At 45.6% G+C, this 22501-nt stretch overlaps 3 protein-coding genes across 4 annotated transcripts; 1 reads left to right on the top strand and 2 right to left on the bottom strand.

The window, feature by feature from the left end:
• Positions 1-674: 674 nt before the first annotated feature.
• Positions 675-3872, top strand: LOC140077396 (uncharacterized). Its single transcript, XM_072124521.1, has 6 exons — positions 675-871; positions 1343-1381; positions 1541-1594; positions 1837-1936; positions 2034-2155; positions 3043-3872. Exons 1-6 carry the CDS (start codon positions 736-738, stop codon positions 3729-3731), a joined length of 1140 nt encoding a protein of 379 aa, XP_071980622.1. The 5' UTR covers positions 675-735; the 3' UTR covers positions 3732-3872.
• Positions 3873-4938: 1066 nt separating this feature from the next.
• On the bottom strand, positions 4939-10614 carry LOC140077394 (torsin-1A-like). Of its 2 annotated transcripts, XM_072124518.1 has the most exons (5): positions 10313-10610; positions 8785-9050; positions 8519-8694; positions 7895-8022; positions 4939-6873 (listed from the first exon to the last, which is right to left on the bottom strand). In XM_072124518.1, exons 1-5 carry the CDS (start codon positions 10524-10526, stop codon positions 6629-6631), a joined length of 1029 nt encoding a protein of 342 aa, XP_071980619.1. In that variant the 5' UTR covers positions 10527-10610; the 3' UTR covers positions 4939-6628. The 2 variants fall into 2 exon arrangements, with proteins under 2 accessions (XP_071980619.1, XP_071980620.1); XM_072124519.1 differs by lacking the exons at positions 4939-6873; positions 7895-8022 and adding an exon at positions 8030-8255 and having other exon boundaries at positions 10313-10614.
• Positions 10615-17114: 6500 nt separating this feature from the next.
• LOC140077393 (torsin-1A-like) lies at positions 17115-21360 on the bottom strand. Its single transcript, XM_072124517.1, has 5 exons — positions 21085-21360; positions 19762-20027; positions 19394-19569; positions 18896-19023; positions 17115-18400 (listed from the first exon to the last, which is right to left on the bottom strand). Exons 1-5 carry the CDS (start codon positions 21254-21256, stop codon positions 18156-18158), a joined length of 987 nt encoding a protein of 328 aa, XP_071980618.1. The 5' UTR covers positions 21257-21360; the 3' UTR covers positions 17115-18155.
• Between the last annotated feature and the right edge of the window lie 1141 nt (positions 21361-22501).

The raw sequence follows: 22501 nt of genomic DNA, 5'->3' as shown, positions 1-22501 counted from the left end.
TGGTCACAGCCTCCACACAATATATAGCTTGCCAGCCCCCTGACCACCAATATATTGCTAGCAGCAAATGTCCCCCATTATATAGCCAGCAGCCCCCTAGTATATGGCCAGTGCCTGCCCCCTAATATATAGCCTGCAGCCCCCTAGTATATAGCCAAGTCACTGCCCCTTAGTATATAGCTAGCCCTTCCCCCTAGTATATAGCCAGTGCCTGTTCCCTAGTATATAGCCAGCCCCTGTCTCCTAGTATATAACCAGCACCCCCCTAGTATACTAGCTAGCAGCCCCTGCCCCCTAGTATATAGCCAGTGCCTGTCCCCTAGTATATAGGTAGCCCCTGCCCCCAAGTATATAGCCGTTGTCTGTGTATAGCTAGCAGCCCCCTAGTATATAGCCATCAGCCCACTAGCATATTGCCATAGTATATAGGCAGCAGCCCCCTAGTATATAGCTAGCCACTGCCCCCTAGTATATAGGCAGCCCCGGCCCCCTAGCATATAGCCAGCAGCCCCCTTCCCCGAGGTCCTCTTCTGTCTTCTGATGCCCCATCTCCTGGTCCCCATGTGCTGCTGTCGCATATATTATGACGTCAGACCCCCACCCATCAGCAAATTATGTCCTGTGGATAGGGCCTGACTTGTATGGTGGGAAAATACAAGTTAAGCATATGATAAATGTGCCCCATACAGTTGAAGGCCCGATACAGCAGGCAACAGGGGCGGGGTCAGCTGTTCCATGGGCGGAGCCACAACAGTGGTCCAGTCTGGCCCCGGTACCAGGAATAAGATGAGATACGTCTGGGCTGAAATTCCCATCCTCCTGACTATCATCATGGTCTGGTCTCCATTATATGCTAATAACATGACATCAGGTAAAAGTAATGTGCACCAAGCACAGGCCCAGGGCCCCCAGTCACCCCGACCACGGCCCAGCGCTAGGAGAGGGTGCAGGGGGTAACCATAGCGATAGTAATAAACATGGAGATACACAACTTCAGTGTAAGGTCATGAGAAGACGCCCCCGAAAAATCAGGTCCTTGTTTACATACACTGGGGGACATTTATATAACCGGCTTTGTTGCCCCTAACAACCAATCACAGCCCAGCTTTCATTTGTCATAGCAGGCAACAAAAATGAAAGCTGCTCAATGATTGGTTAAATGTGTGCTGCCAATATGGAGCGTCTATAGGGATCCATTAATCCGATGGTGACCACAAGGGCGTCACTTAGGCCTCAACACCCCAAACTCCAGTCTCGTATCGGGTTCTCAGGAACACCTACTCAGTAATAAGGCAGACATTGTATTATTGTTATAGGATATAACTGTATTTCTATTTTTTAGATAACATTGAGGAACATAACTCCACCCTCGGGGTAAACGGTGAGTATATATCGGGGGTGACGTATACATGTAATGTCAATGCCGCACAGCACATTCACAGATTGTAATACCAGACACAACCTATAAATAAATGTGGCGCTGTTTCTATACTGTTTCTAACCCTGCTCTACCCCTTTATTAATTTCTCCATTGCATAAGGATCTACAGAAACTTCCTATCACCACAGACTGATCAAGCGCTGCTGGGATTTAGGTTTGTCTCTTTATTTAGGTTTGTCTCTTTATTGCAACAACAAAAAGTGCGTTTTTTGTCTTTTCTAACCCCCCCCCCCCCCCCCCCAAAGAAAAAAAAAGAAAAGAAAAAAAAAAAGAGGGAATGTCTCCCCCTAGTGGTGGCAGCATTCAGCACAAATTTTATCCCTAGACGTGGCTATATTTAGTGGAGAGTAATGACACTAATTTTTCTTACCGGAATATTCTTTCCTTCCTGAACAGTGATCCCGGGACGCCCCACTTTGGCCAAAGTCATTGTGACCGGATCATGCCTCATCGGTATAGCGCTGACAGCTGGACTGAGTCTTTTCTTTTACATCTAGTAAGTATTGTAGTATAAGACTTACACACAGGTTACACGTGTAGCAGATCCGTGTGGTCATGTATAGTGTAATAGCCTAATAACTTGTACATTATAGCTGTAGACATAAAGACAGACTTGAAGAGATTGAAGAAGATCTGTTCATGGGAAAACGATGTTTTAAGCCACAGCTTGAAGACCTGGAGCTTGGTTTATCAGAAGTGCACGTGGCCAAGCCAGGTAATAACATCATGCAGTCTCTTAATGGGGCAGTAGATGTAAAAAATGAGAACAGCACCACTCTTGTCCATTGACGGAGTCTGGTATTGCAGCTCAGTCCCATTCAAGTGAGGCTGAGGAGGCAAGATAATGGGGCACATTTCTTACCTGGTCCTGTCGCAATCCCCGATCTGGACTGTCCGATGAAGAAGAAGTCTGGCGCGATTCACCAACATCGTGCGCCAGAGATCCTGCATTTGTCGCCTCCCCGCTGAGGTCCACCGGAGTTCACCTTCTTCTTCCCGGCGTATGCGAGTGCATGTCTTGCAACACAATTTTACTATGTTAAATCCCGTGCGTCGTCCGACAGCGTGCCCCCCGCCCCATTTTGTGCCCAGTGAAAGCTCGCGCCGATGCGGCACAATCCAATCGCGTGTGCCAAAAACCCCTGTTAAATGCGGCGCAACTCAGAAATCGGTAGTAAATGTGCCCCAATCTGTCTAGTAAATGGGTTTCTGAAGCCGGCTTTGGGAGTGTGCAGCACTATAAAAACTAAGGACCATGGGTCGGCCGTATTTCCAGACAAAACACTGACCTAGGTTCTCAATTCCCAGCATCATCATCCCCTACAAGACACCATCTCCATGCTTTCAGGGACAGGAGCCCTACCAGGCATCACTGACTTGCAGCATTCCAGACACGACTAATCCTTTGAGTCTGGGTCCCAGTTTTAACCTGTGGTTACACTTGCCATAGGGAAATTGTAGAAATTCTGGCATACTTGTAGTTACCAACCTTCTGTCCTACAGCAGATTGGGGGCTACAGAGAATTTGGAGAAAGCTGGCACATCTAGGATCTTGATGTAGATGTTAGTCATCTGAGAAAGTAAAATATATTTGTGTTTCAGTTTCTTTCATGAAGAAGGTGATATCACACAAAATAAGACGACGTAAAGAACACGAGGAGGATGAGCAAAGTGGAGAAGATGAGATGGAGGACGATTCACAGAACGAAAGTGAAAACAAGGAAAAGCTAAATACACCGTCCCCCAGAGGTCTGACCAGCACAATGCTTAGGAAGAAGAGGGAACAAATCAGAGATGAAGAAGAAGAACCTGCGGAGGAAAGCCAGCTCCATGATGGAGACCCAAGGAAGACAACCATCAAAGATAAAGCAAAGGGAGCAGAAGGCAAAGAACGTAAGACGAAGGAACTGAAAACAGAAAAAGGGGAAAGTTCTGAAGAGTCAGACCCAAAGAAGAAGAAGAAACCCTGGCAGAAGCTAACATTTAAAAAGAAAGGAAAAAGCGAGGCCCCAGACCACAAGAAGAAAGAAGCCACCAAGAAACCAAAAGATGTCAAGAAGACAGCAGGAAGATTCTTGAAGGGTCTTAGGAAAAAACCCGAGGGGAAAGCCAAGAAGGAGAAGAAGGAGAAGGGGGCAAAAAAGCCTGAAAAAGTAAAAGCTAAAAAGGTCAAAGTGAAGAAACCAGAGGTCACAAAAAAGGTGAAAAAGGTGAAGATCAAAATCCCCAAACCAACTAAAACGAAGAAGCCAAAGAAAGAGAAGAGCCCCAAAAAGCCTAAAAAGAAGTGACAAAGCTTCCTTAATAAATGACATAGACTTGGGTTGTCAAATTAATTTCTTACTGATACTGTCCAGTTGGTGTCCAAATGATTCCATCCTCATCATGGACCTCCATGGTCACATAACCCACTGCAGGGATGGAGGGGGCCAGGAATGGTGGGTCCATCTTTACATAGCGAAGGTCCTACTACATAGTCAAGGTCTGTTCACACACGTTATTGTGCGCCAAAGCCAGGGCTGTTGAATACACACAGGTAAGTCGCCCTTGTATTAGAGAAGGTTCTATATACACCGACTGGGCCGATCTGCGGTAAGAAAATATAAGGGGTATCCCCTGTACAGCTGGTATGAAGCAATGAACATCTGATCGGAGCTGGGTCTATGTGTAGGACCCTCAATAGCCTGATCCAAAGGATACCTTGCCCATATCTAAAAGGGTCTACAGCCTAAAAATTGACTTATAATGCAATAAAATAAATCATTTTCAGTATAATCAGTAAAATTTCTGTATTAACAAAATAGATAACATTTTTACATCTACCACCAGGAAGAAGGACTGTATGCAAATGAGCCTAAGGGACTCCATTAAACCCTAGGGAGCCTGGAGTTCCTCAGGCTAATTTGCATAGATTCAGTCTTCCTGGGGGTAAATGCCCTTTAATGCACGTAGGGAAAGCAAATACCCAGATCACCCCCATCTTCATCAGGATGTAATGTTAGACTAAACCCTCCTGCATACAATATTTTTTTATCTCAGGTGTTACAGACTTTTATTTTTGTGGCTGTCTCCATGTATTTCTATGTCTGTGTCTCGTGCCCGCGAGGAAAACCTTAGAGCATGTCCTATTATAATCCATGTTTGTGGCTCAGACAGTCCCATAGAAGTTAATGGAGCTGATTGCACCTGGTTGTAAGCTCTATGGCTGCTGGGAAACAATCACAGGATCTTCCTAGCCCAATCACCAGCTTCCTGAAAAAACACGGATTACACATGGACCAACTGTGTGGATATACAGCCGTAACACAGGTAAACAGCCATTGCAGCTGTAATTTGTGGACATAGAACAACAACAACAAGCCTTCAGTGTAACTGCAGCGCCCCTACAGGGGAAACACAGTATTGCAAAACTCCTATTAAAATCAATGGCCTCGCATAGCAATCTATGGTTGTTTTAGATCCTCCAGAGTGAAATACTGAACAAAGAAGGATACAGAGTTCAAAAATAAAAAACTTTTAATTAACTTCATTCAGAAATCTTAGCTGATCAGATAAACACTGATTGTTAACCCCATGAGGCACTTAAAAAAAATGATAATTTATAAATCTTCTATATTCGCCCCTTTCTGTTTGACAAGTGTGAGCAGCTCTACCCCCTAAACAGCGCCACCCATGTCCTCTAGATGTGTCTGGTGTTGTTAATGAGGCCGATAAGCAATACCAGATGCAACCTTTGGATAATTGTGGCGCTGTTTACAGGTAGGGGGGGGGGGGGGGTGAGCAATACATTTTGTTTTCTTTACAATCTGGAAAATTAACTTATGTTTAAAAACAATTTCTTGATCAGGGACGTGACGGGAGAACATTTTTGTGTAATTGCTGTACAAACTTTTTTTTTTTTATCCAATTCATAAAAGTTGCCGTAAAAAAATAATTTTAAAACGTACTTTTTTGTGTCATCAACAACATTTACATATTATTCTACTTAAAATAATAATTAACCCAGCGTGTGCTAGACTGGAGAGTGCAAAAAAGACCCCCCAAAAATCACCTCTCTGCACAAGGTGAGGGGGGGGGGGGGGGGGTCAGGCAGGTTTGGTTCCATTAAAAAAAAAATTTTAAAACATCCAGTAACATGGAAAATCCAAAATCCAGCATCACATCAGTCCTTAGTATTCCAGATTATATTGATCATGATGTGTGACAAACACATGATCATCTTCAACATTCCTTTTAGTTATAGGATTTCATCATGTGATCATGTTTAAAGGGGTCGTCCCCAGATTAAAACTTATCACATATATACTGTACAACATAGGCGAGTGTCCGCTTGTGGAGGGTCCCAGTTATAGGATCACAACTCAGGTGCCATTACCTCAATTTAAATTCACCCTCCATATAATGTGTGACCCTTGGGAAATAACCTTGGGACAACCCCTTTAAAACTGCAATCTTCCTTGTCCCACTAGACAACACAAGGTTATAAAGGAGGTCTCTTTTTAGGATCACAGTCTCTAAGCTGCCGCTCTGAATGCTCTTAATGCTTACAGGCACCAGTGTCTGATAAATTGGGGGGCATGGACTGATCAGACAGAAGGAGCAATACAGAACAGATAATTGCACTGCCCGCTAGAGCCTGGCATCACACAGCAGGACTGCAGAGGCCTAGACAGAGCTTATACCCTATGGTAAGTGATTACCTAGCAACATGTAGTGGTGCATATAAGTGGTTGATAGAGCCATTCCCTATCACACCCGTCTGGATGAGACCTTGTATAGATGCCAGGCGTGCCCACCCACTGTGAAGCAGGAAACATTTAACAGTCCATGTTGATCTGGGCAGCTCACATACCCAGGTCTGTATCCAAGCACTGCTCAGGCAGTCCTTGTATGCACTGCAGATGGGCAAAAGTCAGTCAATGGGCACTCCTCAGACCGCTAGTGTTGGCATTACCAAAATGTAAGGAGATCTGGCAGGGCAGTAGACCCCTTATTCAGTAGTGCGTCTGCCTGGGTAGCAGTCCCAGGGGGGCACCCGCCCTATAAAAGTGCAGTAAGTAATAGCAACGGCAAGTCCAGCGTTTCCTGAGCTCCGTATATTTTCCTGTAACAGACATTCAATGTGAATAGAAATCTTCTCCATCCCTGGCACGGAGCAGTCACTGTCTGTGGCACCGCGGCTGCCAGCTTAGAGATGGAGGCTGAGCTTGGCGGGCACAGTCTTACAGCCTTTGTCAGAAAACAACCTCTCCTCTTTGGGGGAATACGTCATCTCCTTCGCCACCTGATGTGCCAGATCTTTATCCTCTTCATATCCCCGGTGCCTCATCTCTGCCAGGACACATTTCTTCACATGAACGAACTCCAGGGGCAGGAAGGGCACAAAGTAATCGATCAGGTTCTTCTCTATGAGGCTGCTGTGCCAGAAGCCACCTGGGCAAGAAGGGAGGGAAACACATTAACAGGATTATCATCGCTAGGAAACCCCCCCAATAGACCATTCTCTTGTATGTCGCCACATTAGGTTTAATGCACAGTACAGGAACTCTTATACCACCATATGGTGCTCTGACAAAATTCTCATTAGGGTTAGGCATAAATAAGAAAGTTAATTAGGTTATGTACAAAGTGTCAACCATACGGCACCGTCCCCTACTCCCAGCCACATGACTGACCGGAAGCAGCTTTTGGGACATCCCGATTCTTTGCAAGTCCCGGAAGGGGTTTTCCCACAAAGACAAGTTGGGTCCTTACTTGCTGATCAGTGGGGGTCCAAAACCCGCAGATCGTGAAAACAAGGGGTCCAACGGACGCCTCGCCGCTCCTCAACCTTATGGAACAGACGGCCGCGCATGACCGTTCTACTCCATTAATCTCTATGGAGCTGACGGAAATTCCCGAGCGCCGATGTAATGGAGCAGAACGGTCATGCGCGATCGTCTGTTCCATTACTTTCATGGAGCGACGAGGGGCGAGTCGGACCCCTTGTTTTCGTGATCTGTGGTGGCCTCCGCACTGACACACCGACTGATCTGCAAGTTAGGCCCTATTTCATGGATAAGACCTAACCCCTTTGAATCCTAAACTTGGCCAAGGGGTCCTATGACCCCCTGGAAATTACACCTAATCTAAAGATGGGAAGATGCTTCAATGCTGGAGCCCAGAGCCAATACATTTGAGGGGATTGTCCAGTTTGTAAACCCATTTTGTATAGACCCCATTTGGGACTTTTAAGTAATATGAGCAATTCTTCTCATCATCAGTTTACTGAGAGGCTACAAAGAACATCTCTGCCTCTGCCCTACATTACACAGCATGCCACCGATATTATTATATACTGTGTAATGCCCAACTTGGCCTGTGGTGGCGCTGCAGCATCTGGTCACAGCTGATCAAACCTTTAGCTTATTGTCAAGGGAACCTTTAAAGCGGCCGATACATTGTTGTCACTCACTGTTAATATTATTGAATAGACCGACGGACAACACGTTCTCCACGTCCTTCAGCTCCAGATCTTCTCTCCTCTTCCCTTCTTTCCAAAACTCCAGCACCCGTCTATTGATCAGCTCACCCCCGGCATTGCTGAAGGAAAATAACACGGACATACATTGCAGCAACGATTTGATGGGACCAGAGTCAGATCCTCTATCTCTTATCACAGGACAAATAAACCAAACCAGACTTTACTGGAGCTTCACCACTTCCCTGGAATGCGCTACCTTGATAGATCTGATTAAATCACAAGGGTTGCAGCCAGTAACCACAGGGTCTATGGCGTCATACAAGCGTTTACCACTTAAAGGGAGAGACGCCTTCTGTACACAAACAAGGCAGAGAAACCGGTTATTATAATCCAGAATAATAAGACATGTGATTAATGCTCTTAATATTAAAAGGGATACAATTCTTTATTCCTATCCTTAGAATAGTGTCACCCAAGCAAGTGACATCCCCACCATCTGTCACATGGTTTGTGATGTGGCTGCAATACCAAGCATGACCACTATAGGATAGATGGCGCTGTGCTCGGGTAAACAGACCTCGTCTACATGTTGTGATGTGTCATAGCGCTCTGTACCTGAGGAATATGAAGATGGCCTTGCGGTAGGACACCCCATCGATGTGCTCATAGTAGTCCAGGAAAGGCTTGATGGCGTCTATAAGGCCGGGGTGCATCTTATCCATTTCATCAAATATGAAGACAGAGCGAGCGCAACTACTGGTGTTACCCCGAATCCATGACTGGAGCTGATCCTGGGGGAGAGAGGAACATCATGAGGGAGGCAAATATGTGACCACATAGGGAGGACCTCCCCCAGAGTGTGGACAGCGCTATAGCCGCACCTTGTACAGCGGGATCAGGCTGTTGTGTGGGAAGTGCACGGTAGATACAAACAGATGGACGAATTTACTCTGCATCCCCAAATCATAAAGATTCTCCACAATTATCTTGCTGACAAAGTTCTTGCCGGTTCCGGTCCAGCCATGAAGGGACAATGCCAGGGGCTTCTTAGGGTTCTCATTGCTGATAAATCCCGTCACTGCCCTGAAGATGACTTCCTGCGCCAAGTGCTGTCCGAAAAGCTTTTCCTTTAAATCGTTCTGTAAGGCTGGAAATAAAGAGAAAATATATCTAATTATAACCGATTCAGTCACATCCAGAGCTGCACTCACTATTCTGCTGCTGCTGCAGTCACTGTGTACATATATGACATCACTTATCCTGTACTGATCCTGAGTTACATCCTGTATTATACCCCAGAGCTGCACTCACTATTCTGCTGCTGCTGCAGTCACTGTGTACATATATGACATTACTTATCCTGTACTGATCCTGAGTTACATCCTGTATTATACTCCAGAGCTGCACTCACTATTCTGCTGCTGGTGCAGTCACTGTGTACATACATGACATTACTTATCCTGTACTGATCCTGAGTTACATCCTGTATTATACTCCAGAGCTGCACTCACTATTCTGCTGGCGCTGTCACTGTGTACATATATGACATTACTTATCCTGTACTGATCCTGAGTTACATCCTGTACTATACTCCAGAGCTGCACTCACTATTCTGCTGCTGCTGCAGTCACTGTGTACATATATGACATTACTTATCCTGTACTGATCCTGAGTTACATCCTGTATTATACCCCAGAGCTGCACTCACTATTCTGCTGCTGCTGCAGTCACTGTGTACATACATGACATTACTTATCCTGTACTGATCCTGAGTTACATCCTGTATTATACTCCAGAGCTGCACTCACTATTCTGCTGGTGCTGTCACTGTGTACATACATGACATTACTTATCCTGTACTGATCCTGAGTTACATCCTGTATTATACTCCAGAGCTGCACTCACTATTCTGCTGGTGCTGTCACTGTGTACATACATGACATTACTTATCCTGTACTGATCCTGAGTTACATCCTGTATTATACACCAGAGCTGCACTCACTATTCTGCTGCTGGTGCAGTCACTGTGTACATACATGACATTACTTATCCTGTGCTGATCCTGAGTTACATCCTGTATTATACACCAGAGCTGCACTCACTATTCTGCTGCTGGTGCGGTCACTGTGTACATACATGGCATTACTTATCCTGTACTGATCCTGAGTTACATCCTGTATTATACCCCAGAGCTGCACTCACTATTCTGCTGCTGGTGCGGTCACTGTGTACATACATGACATTACTTATCCTGTACTGATCCTGAGTTACATCATGTATTACACCCCAGAGCTGCACTCACTATTCACCTGGGGGGCTACAAGTTACACCACTACAACTCCCATCGGAAAGCCTGAAGCAGAGCATGCTGGGAGGTGTAGTGCACACTCTCAGTAACCCTTTCCTCACCGGTGTTATTGAAGGGCTTGTCCACCCGGCAGCACTCCACCAGGCGCCCGCAGTAGAAGTCAGGGAAGGACACGTATCCGGTAAAGGCCGAGACGGCGGCGATAGTGATGCCCATGGTGATGGGCTCCAGGCACACGGCGACCTGGAGGAGCGGTAGCGCTAGAAGTGAGAACAGGAGACGAGTCCCGGGACCCGACCCCCTGATCGCAGCCATGAGAGCAGCCGCTTCCTCTCCCCGGGTAGTCAGCTGCCGGGGCTATACCGCTTTCATTTTCTTAAAACCACGCCCCCTATAGGGGGTTCCCCGCGCTGGCCACGCCCCCACTGTGCAGCGCGGGAATCTCCTCACTCTGTGTGCAGTTTCCTTTTCCATGAGGAGAAGGGATTTATAAGAAAACATATGACAAGCTCTGCTATACATTCCTATGAATCCCTCCATATCCTTACTGTGACGTGCCCTACTGTATCAGAACTATAGAGGCTCAAAATATATTCATATTATACCCCCCTTTCATTAAAACATGTATAAACCATAACAAATATAAAATCCTATCATATACATAATAGGTATTCCTGCGTCTAATAATGCCCAATCTATTACAATATAAAAATGAGCCCTCACACAGTGTCACACAATGGCGTTATCAGGGAATAAATCATATAAATATATGTGTACGTTTTTTCCCGCCATCAAAACTTAAATTTAAAATTTAAAATTATATAATACATAAATATGTATGATGGGTTGTACATGAATGTGAGAAGTGTGCGCACCCCCACTACAGATGGACGGTTTTATTTAAGGATAGAGTGTGAGGAGGGATGGGGAAACAAGCACATTTAATTATTCAATCCCTTAGGGCGCATTCACAGGGGGCGGAGTTTGAGGCGATCGCATATGCGTTTCCAGAGAAACGCATGCGATCGGGTTATCAATCGCATGCGTTTCCCTGGAAGCGCATATGCGATCGGCCCGAGCCCCGCCCACTGTGCGCTAGCGTCGCGTTATACCCTGAGGGTGAAGACACACATGGCGTTTTTGGGCCGTTTTTGGGCCGTTTTTACTAAGTGCGTTTTCAGATCGTTAAAAACGCATGCGTTAAAAAACGCATCCGTTTTTTTAAAACGCATGCGTTTTTGTCCGTTTTTCATTGCGCAATTTCGGAAAACCGGACAAAAACGGATGCGTTTTTTAACGCATGCGTTTTTAACGATCTGAAAACGCACTTAGTAAAAACGGCCCAAAAACGCCATGTGTGTCTTCACCCTCAGGGTGCGTTCACACGTTGCAGTTAAAACTGTATCGCAATCAGCTTTGAGGTGGTTTTAGGTGCAGTTTTGTAAATTGAACAGGTGAAAGACATGAACTGAACGAGTGAATTTGATTTTGAAGGGGAAATCTGCTCCACAAATGTCATTCACCCATTCAGTTCATGTCTTTCACCTGTTCAATTGACAAAACTGCACCTAAAACCACCTCAAAGCTGATTGCGATACAGTTTTAACTGCAACGTGTGAACACACCCTTAAAGGAAACCTACCACCAGGATGACGGATTGTAAACCCAGCACACTGATGTAATGGTATGTGCTCCCTCTGGCAGGATGTGCTCATCTTTAAGCTTCCTCTGACCTTGTTTTTAGGGGGGAAAAAAAGCTTTAAAATTATGCAAATGAGCATTAAAAGGTTCCATTAAAAAGCTAATTTGCATCATTTTAGTAGCTTTTTGTCAAACCCAGGGAAAAAAAGAGCAGAACCTGCCAAAGGGGGCGCACACCAGTATGTCAGTGTCCTGGGTTTACAATCTTTCATCCTGGTGGTAGATGTCCTTTAATGACGCACACCATTTCTATTATGTGCCATTAAGGATGTATGGAGAGGGTACACCATTAGTCATTAGTGAGCACCGCTGATCGTTTGCTATGACATAGCTGCCATAGAGGGATTGTGTGGGACGTAGAGGTTTGTTCCGGGGCCAGTGGCGTAACTTGAAGTTGATGGGCCCCAGTGCAAAATCTGTACCAGGCCCCCGACTATAATGTATGGTTTATAGTACTAACCTCCTCATATGGGAATGCGACATTAAACTTATGGGCCCCCTGAGCCTCTTGGGCCCGGTTGCGACCGCACCCTCTGCACCCCCTCAAATTACGTCCCTGCCAGGGGCAAAGCAGTAAAGCAAAGGGCCAACAACTCCAGCATCACCATCGAGCCCTTGTTGCCGCTGTGTGTAGCTGAGGCCGGCAGTCATGATGTAATGATGTTATCACACTTGCCTCTGCATTTCTACACAGTAGTAGCTGTAAGAGAAGGCACAAGGAGAAGCCTGCTGCTGGGGAATGGGGAGAGGTAAGTACCTTAGGTTTTTGTGTTGTTGTTTAACAATATACAACAACAAGGGGGGCATATTGTAAAGACAGAGCCACCATATATTACACAATACTCGTATAATTCATCAGGGAAGGCACAATATGTAATAACATTTACTTAGGGGGGGAACAACATTTAATATTCAGTGGCCCGCTGTATATCAACTTTTTTTGGTGCACCTTTAACATGGACCGTACGACAGACTTCTGTCAGACTTTGCATGTTAAATGTGACGCACGGTCCGACTGAGCACCAGAACGACCCCTTCAGTGCAGAAATGTGTGTCACACGAAGAATCGTGCAGTGTGCGCCAAAAATGTGTCTCAGACACTTCTTAAATACCTGTGCAAGCAGTTTGCACTGAAAAGAATGTGCAAAGTCAGACATAAAACTGGCGCACGGCCCTTAGTAAACATGGCCCATTAAACTCAGGATATCATTTTTAAAATACAGGCAGTCCCCGGGTTACGTACAAGATAGGGTCTGTAGGTTTATTCTTAAGTTGAATTTGTATGTAAGTCGGAACTGTATATTGTATAATTGTAACTCCAGACAAATTTTTTTTGGTCTCTGTGACCATTGGATTTTAAAAATGTTGGGTTGTCATAAGAACCAGGATTAACGATAAAGTTTCATTACAGACGCCTGTGATAACTGTTATAGCTGATCATTGTAGCCTGGGACTAAAGTGCAGAAAATTACCAACATCCAGAGGTCAGTTTGTAACTAGGGGTCGTCTGTAAGTCGATTGTTCTTAAGTAGGGGACCGCCTGTATGCACAAGTAGTCGTCCACGGGGTTATCCCGATGGTGAACTACGTATTCCTTCCATTCCTATCTCCCCTCCCTCCTACTCCCCGTTTTTCAGAACCCCCGGGCCCAGTTCAGTTTATCTTCCCCTTCTATTTTTCCCCACCCCGGTCACCCAAGGAAGGTACAATATATGCAAAACCAGATATAAAGTGGATTGTACTATGAAAACAAAGCTATATGAATAGCCTGTATTCATATTTTTTCTGTAAGCCTGCACCATGTTGTTAAAAAAAAAATGTGCCCCATTATTTTGAGAGTCCCTGTGTGGAGGCCCAATGCGGCTCATAATTTAATCAACCTACCAGTATGTTTTGGATTGTGGGAGGAAACCGGTGAACCTGTCTGAAACCTGTGCTCATTGGATTCTGTCTGTTAGCAGGCTGCGGACCGTAACTCACGGCTTGCCAGGCTGCATGTGTCCTGTGGGCGCGGCTTGTGGTCCCCCTTTTAGTTGAGAAAGCGGATGCATTTTATGTACATGCTCAGCACTAAAGCAGCGGGAAGGATTGGTTGCATTTATGATAACACTGCTAGAGGGACCAGGAAAACAGGACTGTGGAGTTGGAGTTGTGACTATTTTGATGGAGCTGGAAATTGACGAGTCAGAGTTGGGGGTTTGGTTTACCTTTTGCATCTGCTAATTTAGGACACAGCCGACCATCTTGTGTATGATGGTGTCCAGTCTCTCTGCCCACAACATATGTCGGTGTTACACTTGTGTATTATGTAATACCATACAGAACTCCAGGTTACCCCGTGACAGCAGGACATTTATTACACCGTCTGACAGCGCAAGTTACAGCACAAGATTTGATCTAAAAATAATATATTAAATGGAATTCCTGTTCCCAGGATAAATTTTGATACCGATGACCAGTCCCTGAGACAAGTCATAACCATCAGCAGCAGTTCGGGTGCCAGGGAGGATATTGTTCTATATGACTGTTTGTTATGTAATATTTTATTTGTATGTGTCCCCTATGATTTATAAAGCTACAGAATATAATGGCGCTATATGGATTATTATTATTATATGTGCACAGTCTGGTTTTTGACCACTCACCAGTCTAAGAATACGTCTTCAGTATCAAATCTGGTCCCAAGATAAGCATCAAGATACAATTAGGAAATGAAACTTTGTTCATGACCGTTCTACTCCAATTATCTCGGTGATCTCCATCAGCTGAGGCCACACGTGGCGTTTTGAACGCATGCATTTTTTGTAAACCCATCCGTTTTTGACAGGTTAGACCAATTATCTTTATTCAAACTGGTCAAAAACGCATGCGTTTCTTAACGCATACGGTTTTTGACGGACTGATTAAAAACGGGCCAAAAACGTGTTCAAAAAGCTACTTGTGGCATCACCTTAAAGGAGCATGCGCAGCCGCCTGCTCCATTCCTCTGACGGAGCGACAAGGGGTCCGACGGAGGTACATGGGACCCCTCGTTTTTGTGATCATCACTGAGACCCGCACTGATCAGCAAGTTAGGCCCTATCCATAACTTATGTTTGTGGGAAAAAACCCTTTAATACTGTGACAGTAGGGTGAAATATTAGTAGGGGAACACAGAAAATTCAATGCGGGATAACAATTTGGGATCTGTGCGGCTCTTAAAGGGGACCTACCACCACGATTCTACCTATAAAGGTAGAACGGGTGGTAGGTGGATGAATGGGACGTAAGGATAGCCCTTTTTGGGCTAATCCTTACGTCCCGGCTATCCTTTTGTAAACTTTAATCAGTTGATATGTTAATTTAATTAAGCGGCTACTGGGGTGTGGAGTAGCCGGACATGAGGCTACTAGTCGCGGCTACTCCACGCCCCAGTAGCCTTGTTCCTCCGCCTACCATGTAATCTTCGGCGCGCAGCACCTCGTAGCTGCGCGCCCTCGTCCGAGCACCCGGCGTCTGCGCATGCGCAGTAGCGCCGGTCTCGGAGCTACGGCCGCGCACCCGTAGGCCTGCGTCCTGCGCAGAACGCAGGATATTCGCACGAGGGCGCACAGCTACGAGGAGCTGCGCGCCGAAGATTACCCGGTAGGCGGAGGAACAAGGCTACTGGGGCGTGGAGTAGCCACGACTAGTAGCCTCATGTCCGGCTACTCCATGCCCCAGTAGCCGCTTAATTAAATTAACATATCAACTGATTAAAGTTTACAAAAGGATAGCCGGGACGTAAGGATTAGCCCAAAAAGGGCTATCCTTACGTCCCATTCATCCACCTACCACCCGTTCTACCTTTAGAGGTAGAATCGTGGTGGTAGGTCCCCTTTAAAGGGAACTTTTCACCGTCCGCAACAATTCTCTTGCATTGGTCTTTGTGTCCTTCAATTGATGTCTCTAAGCGGACTCCAACAAAGCTGGAATTTTTTTTTACCCAAAGGTGCGGTAACACGGAGCGTTTACATTGCCTTTAGAAATTGGGCTGAGCCAAATCACATACTCTGATTCCACTGTAACGGGTGCAATCACTTGTGGGTCAGTACCAAAAGCTGCTCTGCTAAATCAACACCCCCCAGGAAGTGCGTCGGGGTGCTGTGGTGGTGGGCAAGTCTTTCTCCTGAAATTTTGTATGATGTCACGCCCGGGTGGGTAATATGAATTTGCATAATTTTGGTCATGTCTATCTGTACATGATATTGGAAATGTATATACATTGGTTTACTTAGGACCACCACCACATTTCTTTGTGCTTTTGTGGAATTTTTATTGCAGTTTTTAATCATTTGTCTTGATTGCTATATTTTGTGTTAATAAAGATTGATATTGTTATTTTATTCCAAGTGGTGTCATAGTTTCTGGTCTATGATTATTGGGGCGACTCTTGTCCTATATACCTATATTGGTTGTTGTCATTTTTCGTGATAGGATTCATACTGGAATCAGGTTTTCTTATTAGTATTCATCAGTACCAAAAGCTGCTCTGCTAAATCAACAATAAACTCAGCTGGCAGCAGTGCAGCTATTACAGGAATATCCCAGGTACAGCAATATAATGTAGTTCTTATATACAATGTTTTCAATAAATTTCTATGTGTAATAACTTGTAAGGAAACTTCATTATGAAGTCTAAGTATCTCACCATCTGTCCTGGTCATGTGATGGGCATACAAGGCTTGTTACATGCGCTGGTAACTGTGCGCTGCCAAACCCCCAGACGCCATGTGCTCACCGGGTACCCAGCACCTGTATGGCCATTACATGACCAGGACAGACAGTTATGTACTGCAAGCAACAAAACTGATAGCAAGCAGAGATCTTGGGATCCATCATGAATGGATACAGATGCAAAGTGTAATTACTCTCCATTATGCACAGGGTAACATTTATTTGCTGAAACCAGAATAACCTTATCCCTATGGAGAGGGGCGGGGGTGAGCAGCACTTACCTCGTCCTCCTCTCCCCGCGCGCTGCCGTGTGCCAGTCGTGCTCCGGTACGGCGACGGCGACGGCTGTGTGAATCCAGCCTTAACTTGACAATGATTAACTCATTTCATTTAAAGGGGTGTGACATCAATCATCTCTGTATCATTATATAAATTTTAACCTGCTTCCTAAGATCCTAAAATAATAGAGGGAAGATAGTAGGGATGCAAAAGTGTCCACGAAACAGGTAAGTGGTTGCAATACTCAATTTCATTTGTGCATTTTGAGGATAATAATACATAAAATACCATATTAGGGAAAACACAATTAACACTGGGGACCGTCTACAAGGACCAAATCACTGTACAGGATCCGAAACCCATTGCAGAACATGGACGTTAGACAAACAAAAAAATACTTCATTTCTACTAGAGGAAGGGGGGCGGTGCAATAAATCTACACACTTCCTGCCACCTCCCTCCAAGGATTACACAGGGTCCAATAGTGAGAGAACATGGGATTATGCGATTGTTAAAGGGGTTCTCCAGTGACAGACAAGTGAGCCGCTATCCAATCTCTGTCGGCGCCATAGAGCTGAATAGAGCAGCTGGCGCATGCACGACTGGCTCCTCTCTTTATCTCGGGGTACGACAGGAAGAACAACGGACTCCAGTTCTCGTTATCACCGAGACCCCGACCGCTCAGCAAGTTCAACCCCTATCCATAGTGACAAGTATGTCACTGGAGAACCCCTTTAAGGCACCCTTCAAGCAGAAAGGGATTTTCCAGTGTATAGGCCATACCATACACAACCATGTACCGTGTTGATCTCTGAGGTATTGCAGTCAAAGATCCCAATTATCCCACAGCGCTATTAAATAGACCATTATACTTTACCCTGTCAGGGCATGCTGGGAAGGGAAGCGTTGCGAAATCTGGAGACTGACAGGATGGAGGCCAATGACTTTGATATAAAAGACAAGATCGCTGTAAACCTGGCGCCCCATCCTCCTCCCCGAAGACCACGTAGGAAATAATTATTCACATAGAAATCCGTCTCATTATCACACATCATATACATCTTCATCAAAGTGATTATCCTATAGTAAAAACAACAGACCATTTATTGGGGGTCTGTGCCCAGAATTTCTGTCCCATTCCAGTTAAACAATGCAGGACTCTGAAGGCCACAAGGAATGTATGAAGTGAGTCCATTCACAGGCCCCAAAAAAGTGCTGAATCCTTAATGTCCGACACAAAGGGCAAGGAACAATAGCCATAAAGGAAGGTCATAGAAAGAGATCCAGCTTGGTGGACACAGTTTTGCAGCCCTTTACAGAGTACACTTTCTCCCCGGAAGGGTAATAGGTCATGTCTTTGGCAATGGCGATGGTGATCTCTTCATCTGCGTCATGGCCGCGACGTTCCAGCTCGGCCTTCACACACATCTTCACGTGCCGAAACTCCATGGGGAAGAATGGCACAAAGACATCAATGAGGTTCTTATCTATTAAGCTGCTGTGCCAGTATCCACCTAAAATGCAGAGAAACGGAGAGAGAAAAAAAAAAAAAAAAAGTTGTGAGCCGAGGTATAGGAAGTTTGTACAAGGCGTTTCCTCTTACCATTAGTCACTCATAATTTGAGACCCCCTCATGCACAAGCTGTCATCTCTTCACCCTATAGCTATACAGGGTCGGCTCCAGGTTTCAGTAGGCCCCTGGGTGACAGAGCCTCAGTGGGCCCCTTTGTAGTGATCTCACGTGGTGGCATTAAAAAAAAAAATCAGAAACTAAAACAATCTCCTGTTCCCTAATTTATCATACCAAGCAGCCCCCTCATGGTTATTTTATATAAGTCCCCCTCACACCCTATCATTAGATACAGCCCCCCAGCAGCTCTGGGCCCCGGCACATGCCTAAGTATACCCAGGGCTGGCACGGGCCCTGTAGCTATAGGTTAAAACATACAAACCCCAAAAGGATTACCCTATGGGTGAAGCATTGTCTTGGACTTGTTTGTCATACTCACTGTCCTTCTTGTTAAAGGCAGATAGGTACACGTCCTTTTCCACATCCGATAACTTGATTTCCTCTCTATCCCTTCCGGCCCTCCAGAATTTTAAGGATAATTCGGTGATCTTCTCTCCTCCTGCATTACTGAGATAGAAGATGAATAAATAATGAATATCAGATATTCTCATCTAGAAGACAATATGGCAGGACCCCACATTTTTAGCAGGAAAATGAATCCTCATGTGGCTCCCAATTAAATAAAAGTGGGGTTCAGATCTGGAGGATGATGGGGAACTCTCTCCCATAAGGGGGTTTCCGAAATTCATAGCTATAGGATCAACAGTTTGATCGGTTGGGGTTGTGACAGCTGGCCATTACACACTGGGCAGGGCAGCACCAGTACCAATGGCTGATCTATGTGGTACTCTGGCCTCAATTCAGAAGCCAGTCCTCCAAAAATCCTGACCCCCCCTCCCCAAATGCAGTCCTTACAGAAGCATTCATTAACTTTTACCTCAGAAAAATGAAGATGGCCTTGCGGTATGATACGCCGTCAATGTGGTCATAGTAATCGAGGAAAGGCTTGATGGCATCGATAAGGCCGGGGTGCATCTTATCAATCTCATCAAATATGAAGATGGAGCGCTCACAGTCGCTCACGGAGCTCCTGACAAGCGTCTGCAACTGGTCCTGTGGGTATGAAGTCAGAAGGTCAGAAAAATTATACTTCATAACCATTTTATGTCATAAACGAGCTCGGCACAGTCAAATGAGAAGGAGCGTGTCTGTACTATCAGACTACAAAGAGACTGTTTGTCTGTAACTATGGCGGCACATTGGACTGCACAGGAGCTGCATACAGAATACAATGTGACCTCTGACCTTGTATTCCTGGATGTGACTGGCGTGTGGAAAGTGAAGCGTTGCCACAATGGTCCGTACACACTTCTTCCTCATGTACTCGGAGTAAATGTTGTTGACCAGGATCTGGCTGATGTAGTTCTTGCCGGTTCCGGTCCAGCCGTGTAAGGAAAGTGCCAGGGGCTTCTTCGGATTTTCGTTGCTCAGGAATCGTGGCACGGCCTTAATGATCACCTGCTTGGCCAGATGCTGACCGAAAATGTTTTTCTCAAAGTCCAACTGCAGAGCTGGAAGATGGAAGAGAGGATCATGGAATGAGGCAAGGAAATCCCTTCCAGACATGATCATTTACCATAACCTATAGCTCTGCGGCTGTCATGGATCCAATACACCCATGCTGGGATCTGAAACCTGGAACTACAACTCCCAGCATGAACACTGGCACTGATCCATTTCTAATATGGAACTACAACTCCCATCCAAGCAAGTGTGATCTGCAATGCATATCTCTGTAGTGGAACTACAACTCCCAGAATAACCATTCCTAGTTAAGTTGGTGACTCTAAGTTGTTATGGAACTACAACTCCCAGCATTATGACTTACTGCAATCTGCTGCCGTTATGAAACCATTACTCCCACCAGAACTAAATGCTGTGATCTGCCAGCTGTGGCTCCATTGTTTACACAGAGCTACAACTCCCACCATGGCCACATGCATAAAGCTGCTCTTGCTGTGGAACTACAACTCCCAGCACGCCCAAATGCATGGATCTACATCTAATGTGGAACTACAACTCAAAGCATGCTGTGTCTTGCAACAAGTGGCTCCATAGCTGCTATAGAACTACAACCCCCAGCATGCACTGATCTAATGTTGAACTACAACTCTCAGTATAACAGCTGTGTCCTACAAGTGACTCCGTAGAACTATCACTCCCAGCATGCACACATGCTTTAAGCTGCTCTTGCTGTGAAACTACAACATCCAGCACATCCCCCTGCAGTGATCTACAGCTAATGTGGAACTACAACTCCTAGCATAACAACATGCAGTTATCTGCAACCTGTGGCTCCATTGTTGCCATAGAACTATCACTCCCAGCATGCACATTTGCTTTAAGCTGCTCTTGATATGGAACTACAACTCCCAGCATGCTGTTATCTGCAACCTGTGGCTCCATAGCTGTCAAAGAACTACAACTCCCAACAGAACCTCTCTTGAATCTGCAACCCGTGGCTCTGCAGCTGTCATGAAACAACAACTCCCAGCATGCCCACCTGCATTAAGCTACACCTGCCACTGATCAATCAATAGAACTACAACTCCCAGCATGCCCCATTACCTGTGACATTGACAGTTCCCTCCACCCGGCTGCTCCCCCAGAAGTAGTTGTGGAGTCCATAGTAAGAGATGAGGCCGGTGATGACCGACACTGTCCCGACCGTGATGCTGATCGGCTCCGCCCGGGATATGACCGGGAGCAGCAGCCACAGCGCCGCTCTCAGCAGCTTCATAGCACGGACATAGCACCGGTGCGGACGGGCTCGCTACACAGAACATGACGTCACTTCCGCTGCGCCGCGGCGGCCATTGCTACAAAGGGCAAAGGGTTCAATGTTGTGTTTCACCTTTACCCTCCCCTGGCGTCATGTGATGGGGAGGGTAAGAGACTAGTGACTAAGTCTTGCTGGTAAAGTTGTTCAAGACAAAGACAGGGCACTTGCCCAAAGTAACCAATCACATTGCTGCTACTATTTGTTAAACAAGTCTGGGAAATTTGAAATGTGTAATCTCATTGGTTGCTTTGGGCAACTGCACCAATTTTCAATGTTCATATGTTTTCATATCTTTGCAAGGCCTTAAATGTCTAACAGTAGAAATAATGGCGACTCTATTAGTCATGACAAAACTTTTCCAGACTTCTGGATGGGAAGTGTCTTCTTGATCATGCACATGATTGCAAATGAAAGGGAATCCAGTTCTGGATTCTAGGAAAGCTGGGTCATAATGTTTGAAAGAGAAGCCTCTGTACTAGTTGCCCGGCTATCTTAAAAAGTGATGAAAGTCATTATGGTGTAATTTACCCTGACTATTGCAAATTCGGGGAGTGTGAAGTCCTTGATTTTGCTCCTTGGCTTTATTCCAATGTGTAATGGGGCGTCCTGCACGCGGAGATCAGTAAAATTCCCACCGGAAAAAGGATAACGCATGGATCTATGACGGTCCAAACAGTTGGATACCCACAGATCAGAATATAATCCCTTATCCTATTCCCTTTCCCATTGATCTTGGGAACAAAGGACTCCCAGAAGTTGAATGCCGTACAGGAATAACATTAAAGCGGTATTCCAATTGTGGACCATTATCTCCTTCACAGGAAATGCCTCAACCTCAGAACTGTGCCTGATGTCCCATATTAGTCTTTGGAGCGCTGCCGAGACCCTCAGCATTCACAAGAACGGGGGGTCCGCTCTGATTAATTGAATGAAGCAGGAGGTCAAGCATACATCCTGCTGCTCCATTCAATACTAAGGGAGTGTAAGAAATTGGCGAGCACAGTGTCTATAAGAGTGCCAGAGATATCTGAGCGCTCTGCTTAGCAATATCCAACGCTTCCATACTACTGAGCGAAGCGTTAGGATGCATGCTCGCACTGCCGCTTCCTTCAGTGAGTGAGAGTAGAACTCAAGCTGTGGGATCCGGCTGCCGAGTCAATAAGGGGGGTCCTTTTCGGATTAAACGATTGAATCAGCAGGTTG

Source organism: Engystomops pustulosus, chromosome 9, assembly GCF_040894005.1.
Source record: "Engystomops pustulosus chromosome 9, aEngPut4.maternal, whole genome shotgun sequence".
In the NCBI taxonomy this organism is placed as follows: Eukaryota; Metazoa; Chordata; class Amphibia; order Anura; family Leptodactylidae; genus Engystomops; species Engystomops pustulosus.
The sequence above is the reverse complement of the archived record's forward strand: the minus strand, read 5'-3'. Positions and strand labels throughout refer to the sequence as shown.

Bases quoted from the DNA above. Each gene is read 5' to 3' on its own strand.
- LOC140077393 (XM_072124517.1), bottom strand. From the start codon at position 21,256: ATGAAGCTGCTGAGAGCGGCGCTGTGGCTGCTGCTCCCGGTCATATCC. The intron at 20,028-21,084 runs GTAATGGGGCAT...TCCATCTTCCAG, and splicing joins GGGAACTGTCAATGTCACAG to CTCTGCAGTTGGACTTTGAG. The intron at 19,024-19,393 runs GTAAAAGTTAAT...CTTCTATCTCAG, and splicing joins GCCATCTTCATTTTTCTGAG to TAATGCAGGAGGAGAGAAGA.
- LOC140077396 (XM_072124521.1), top strand. From the start codon at position 736: ATGGGCGGAGCCACAACAGTGGTCCAGTCTGGCCCCGGTACCAGGAAT. The intron at 1,382-1,540 runs GTGAGTATATAT...CCATTGCATAAG, and splicing joins CTCCACCCTCGGGGTAAACG to GATCTACAGAAACTTCCTAT. The intron at 2,156-3,042 runs GTAATAACATCA...TTTGTGTTTCAG, and splicing joins AGTGCACGTGGCCAAGCCAG to TTTCTTTCATGAAGAAGGTG.
- LOC140077394 (XM_072124518.1), bottom strand. From the start codon at position 10,526: ATGGCTGCGATCAGGGGGTCGGGTCCCGGGACTCGTCTCCTGTTCTCA. The intron at 8,695-8,784 runs GTGCGGCTATAG...TCTCTCCCCCAG, and splicing joins GCCTGATCCCGCTGTACAAG to GATCAGCTCCAGTCATGGAT. The intron at 6,874-7,894 runs GTGAGTGACAAC...CTTCTTGCCCAG, and splicing joins TCTATTCAATAATATTAACA to GTGGCTTCTGGCACAGCAGC.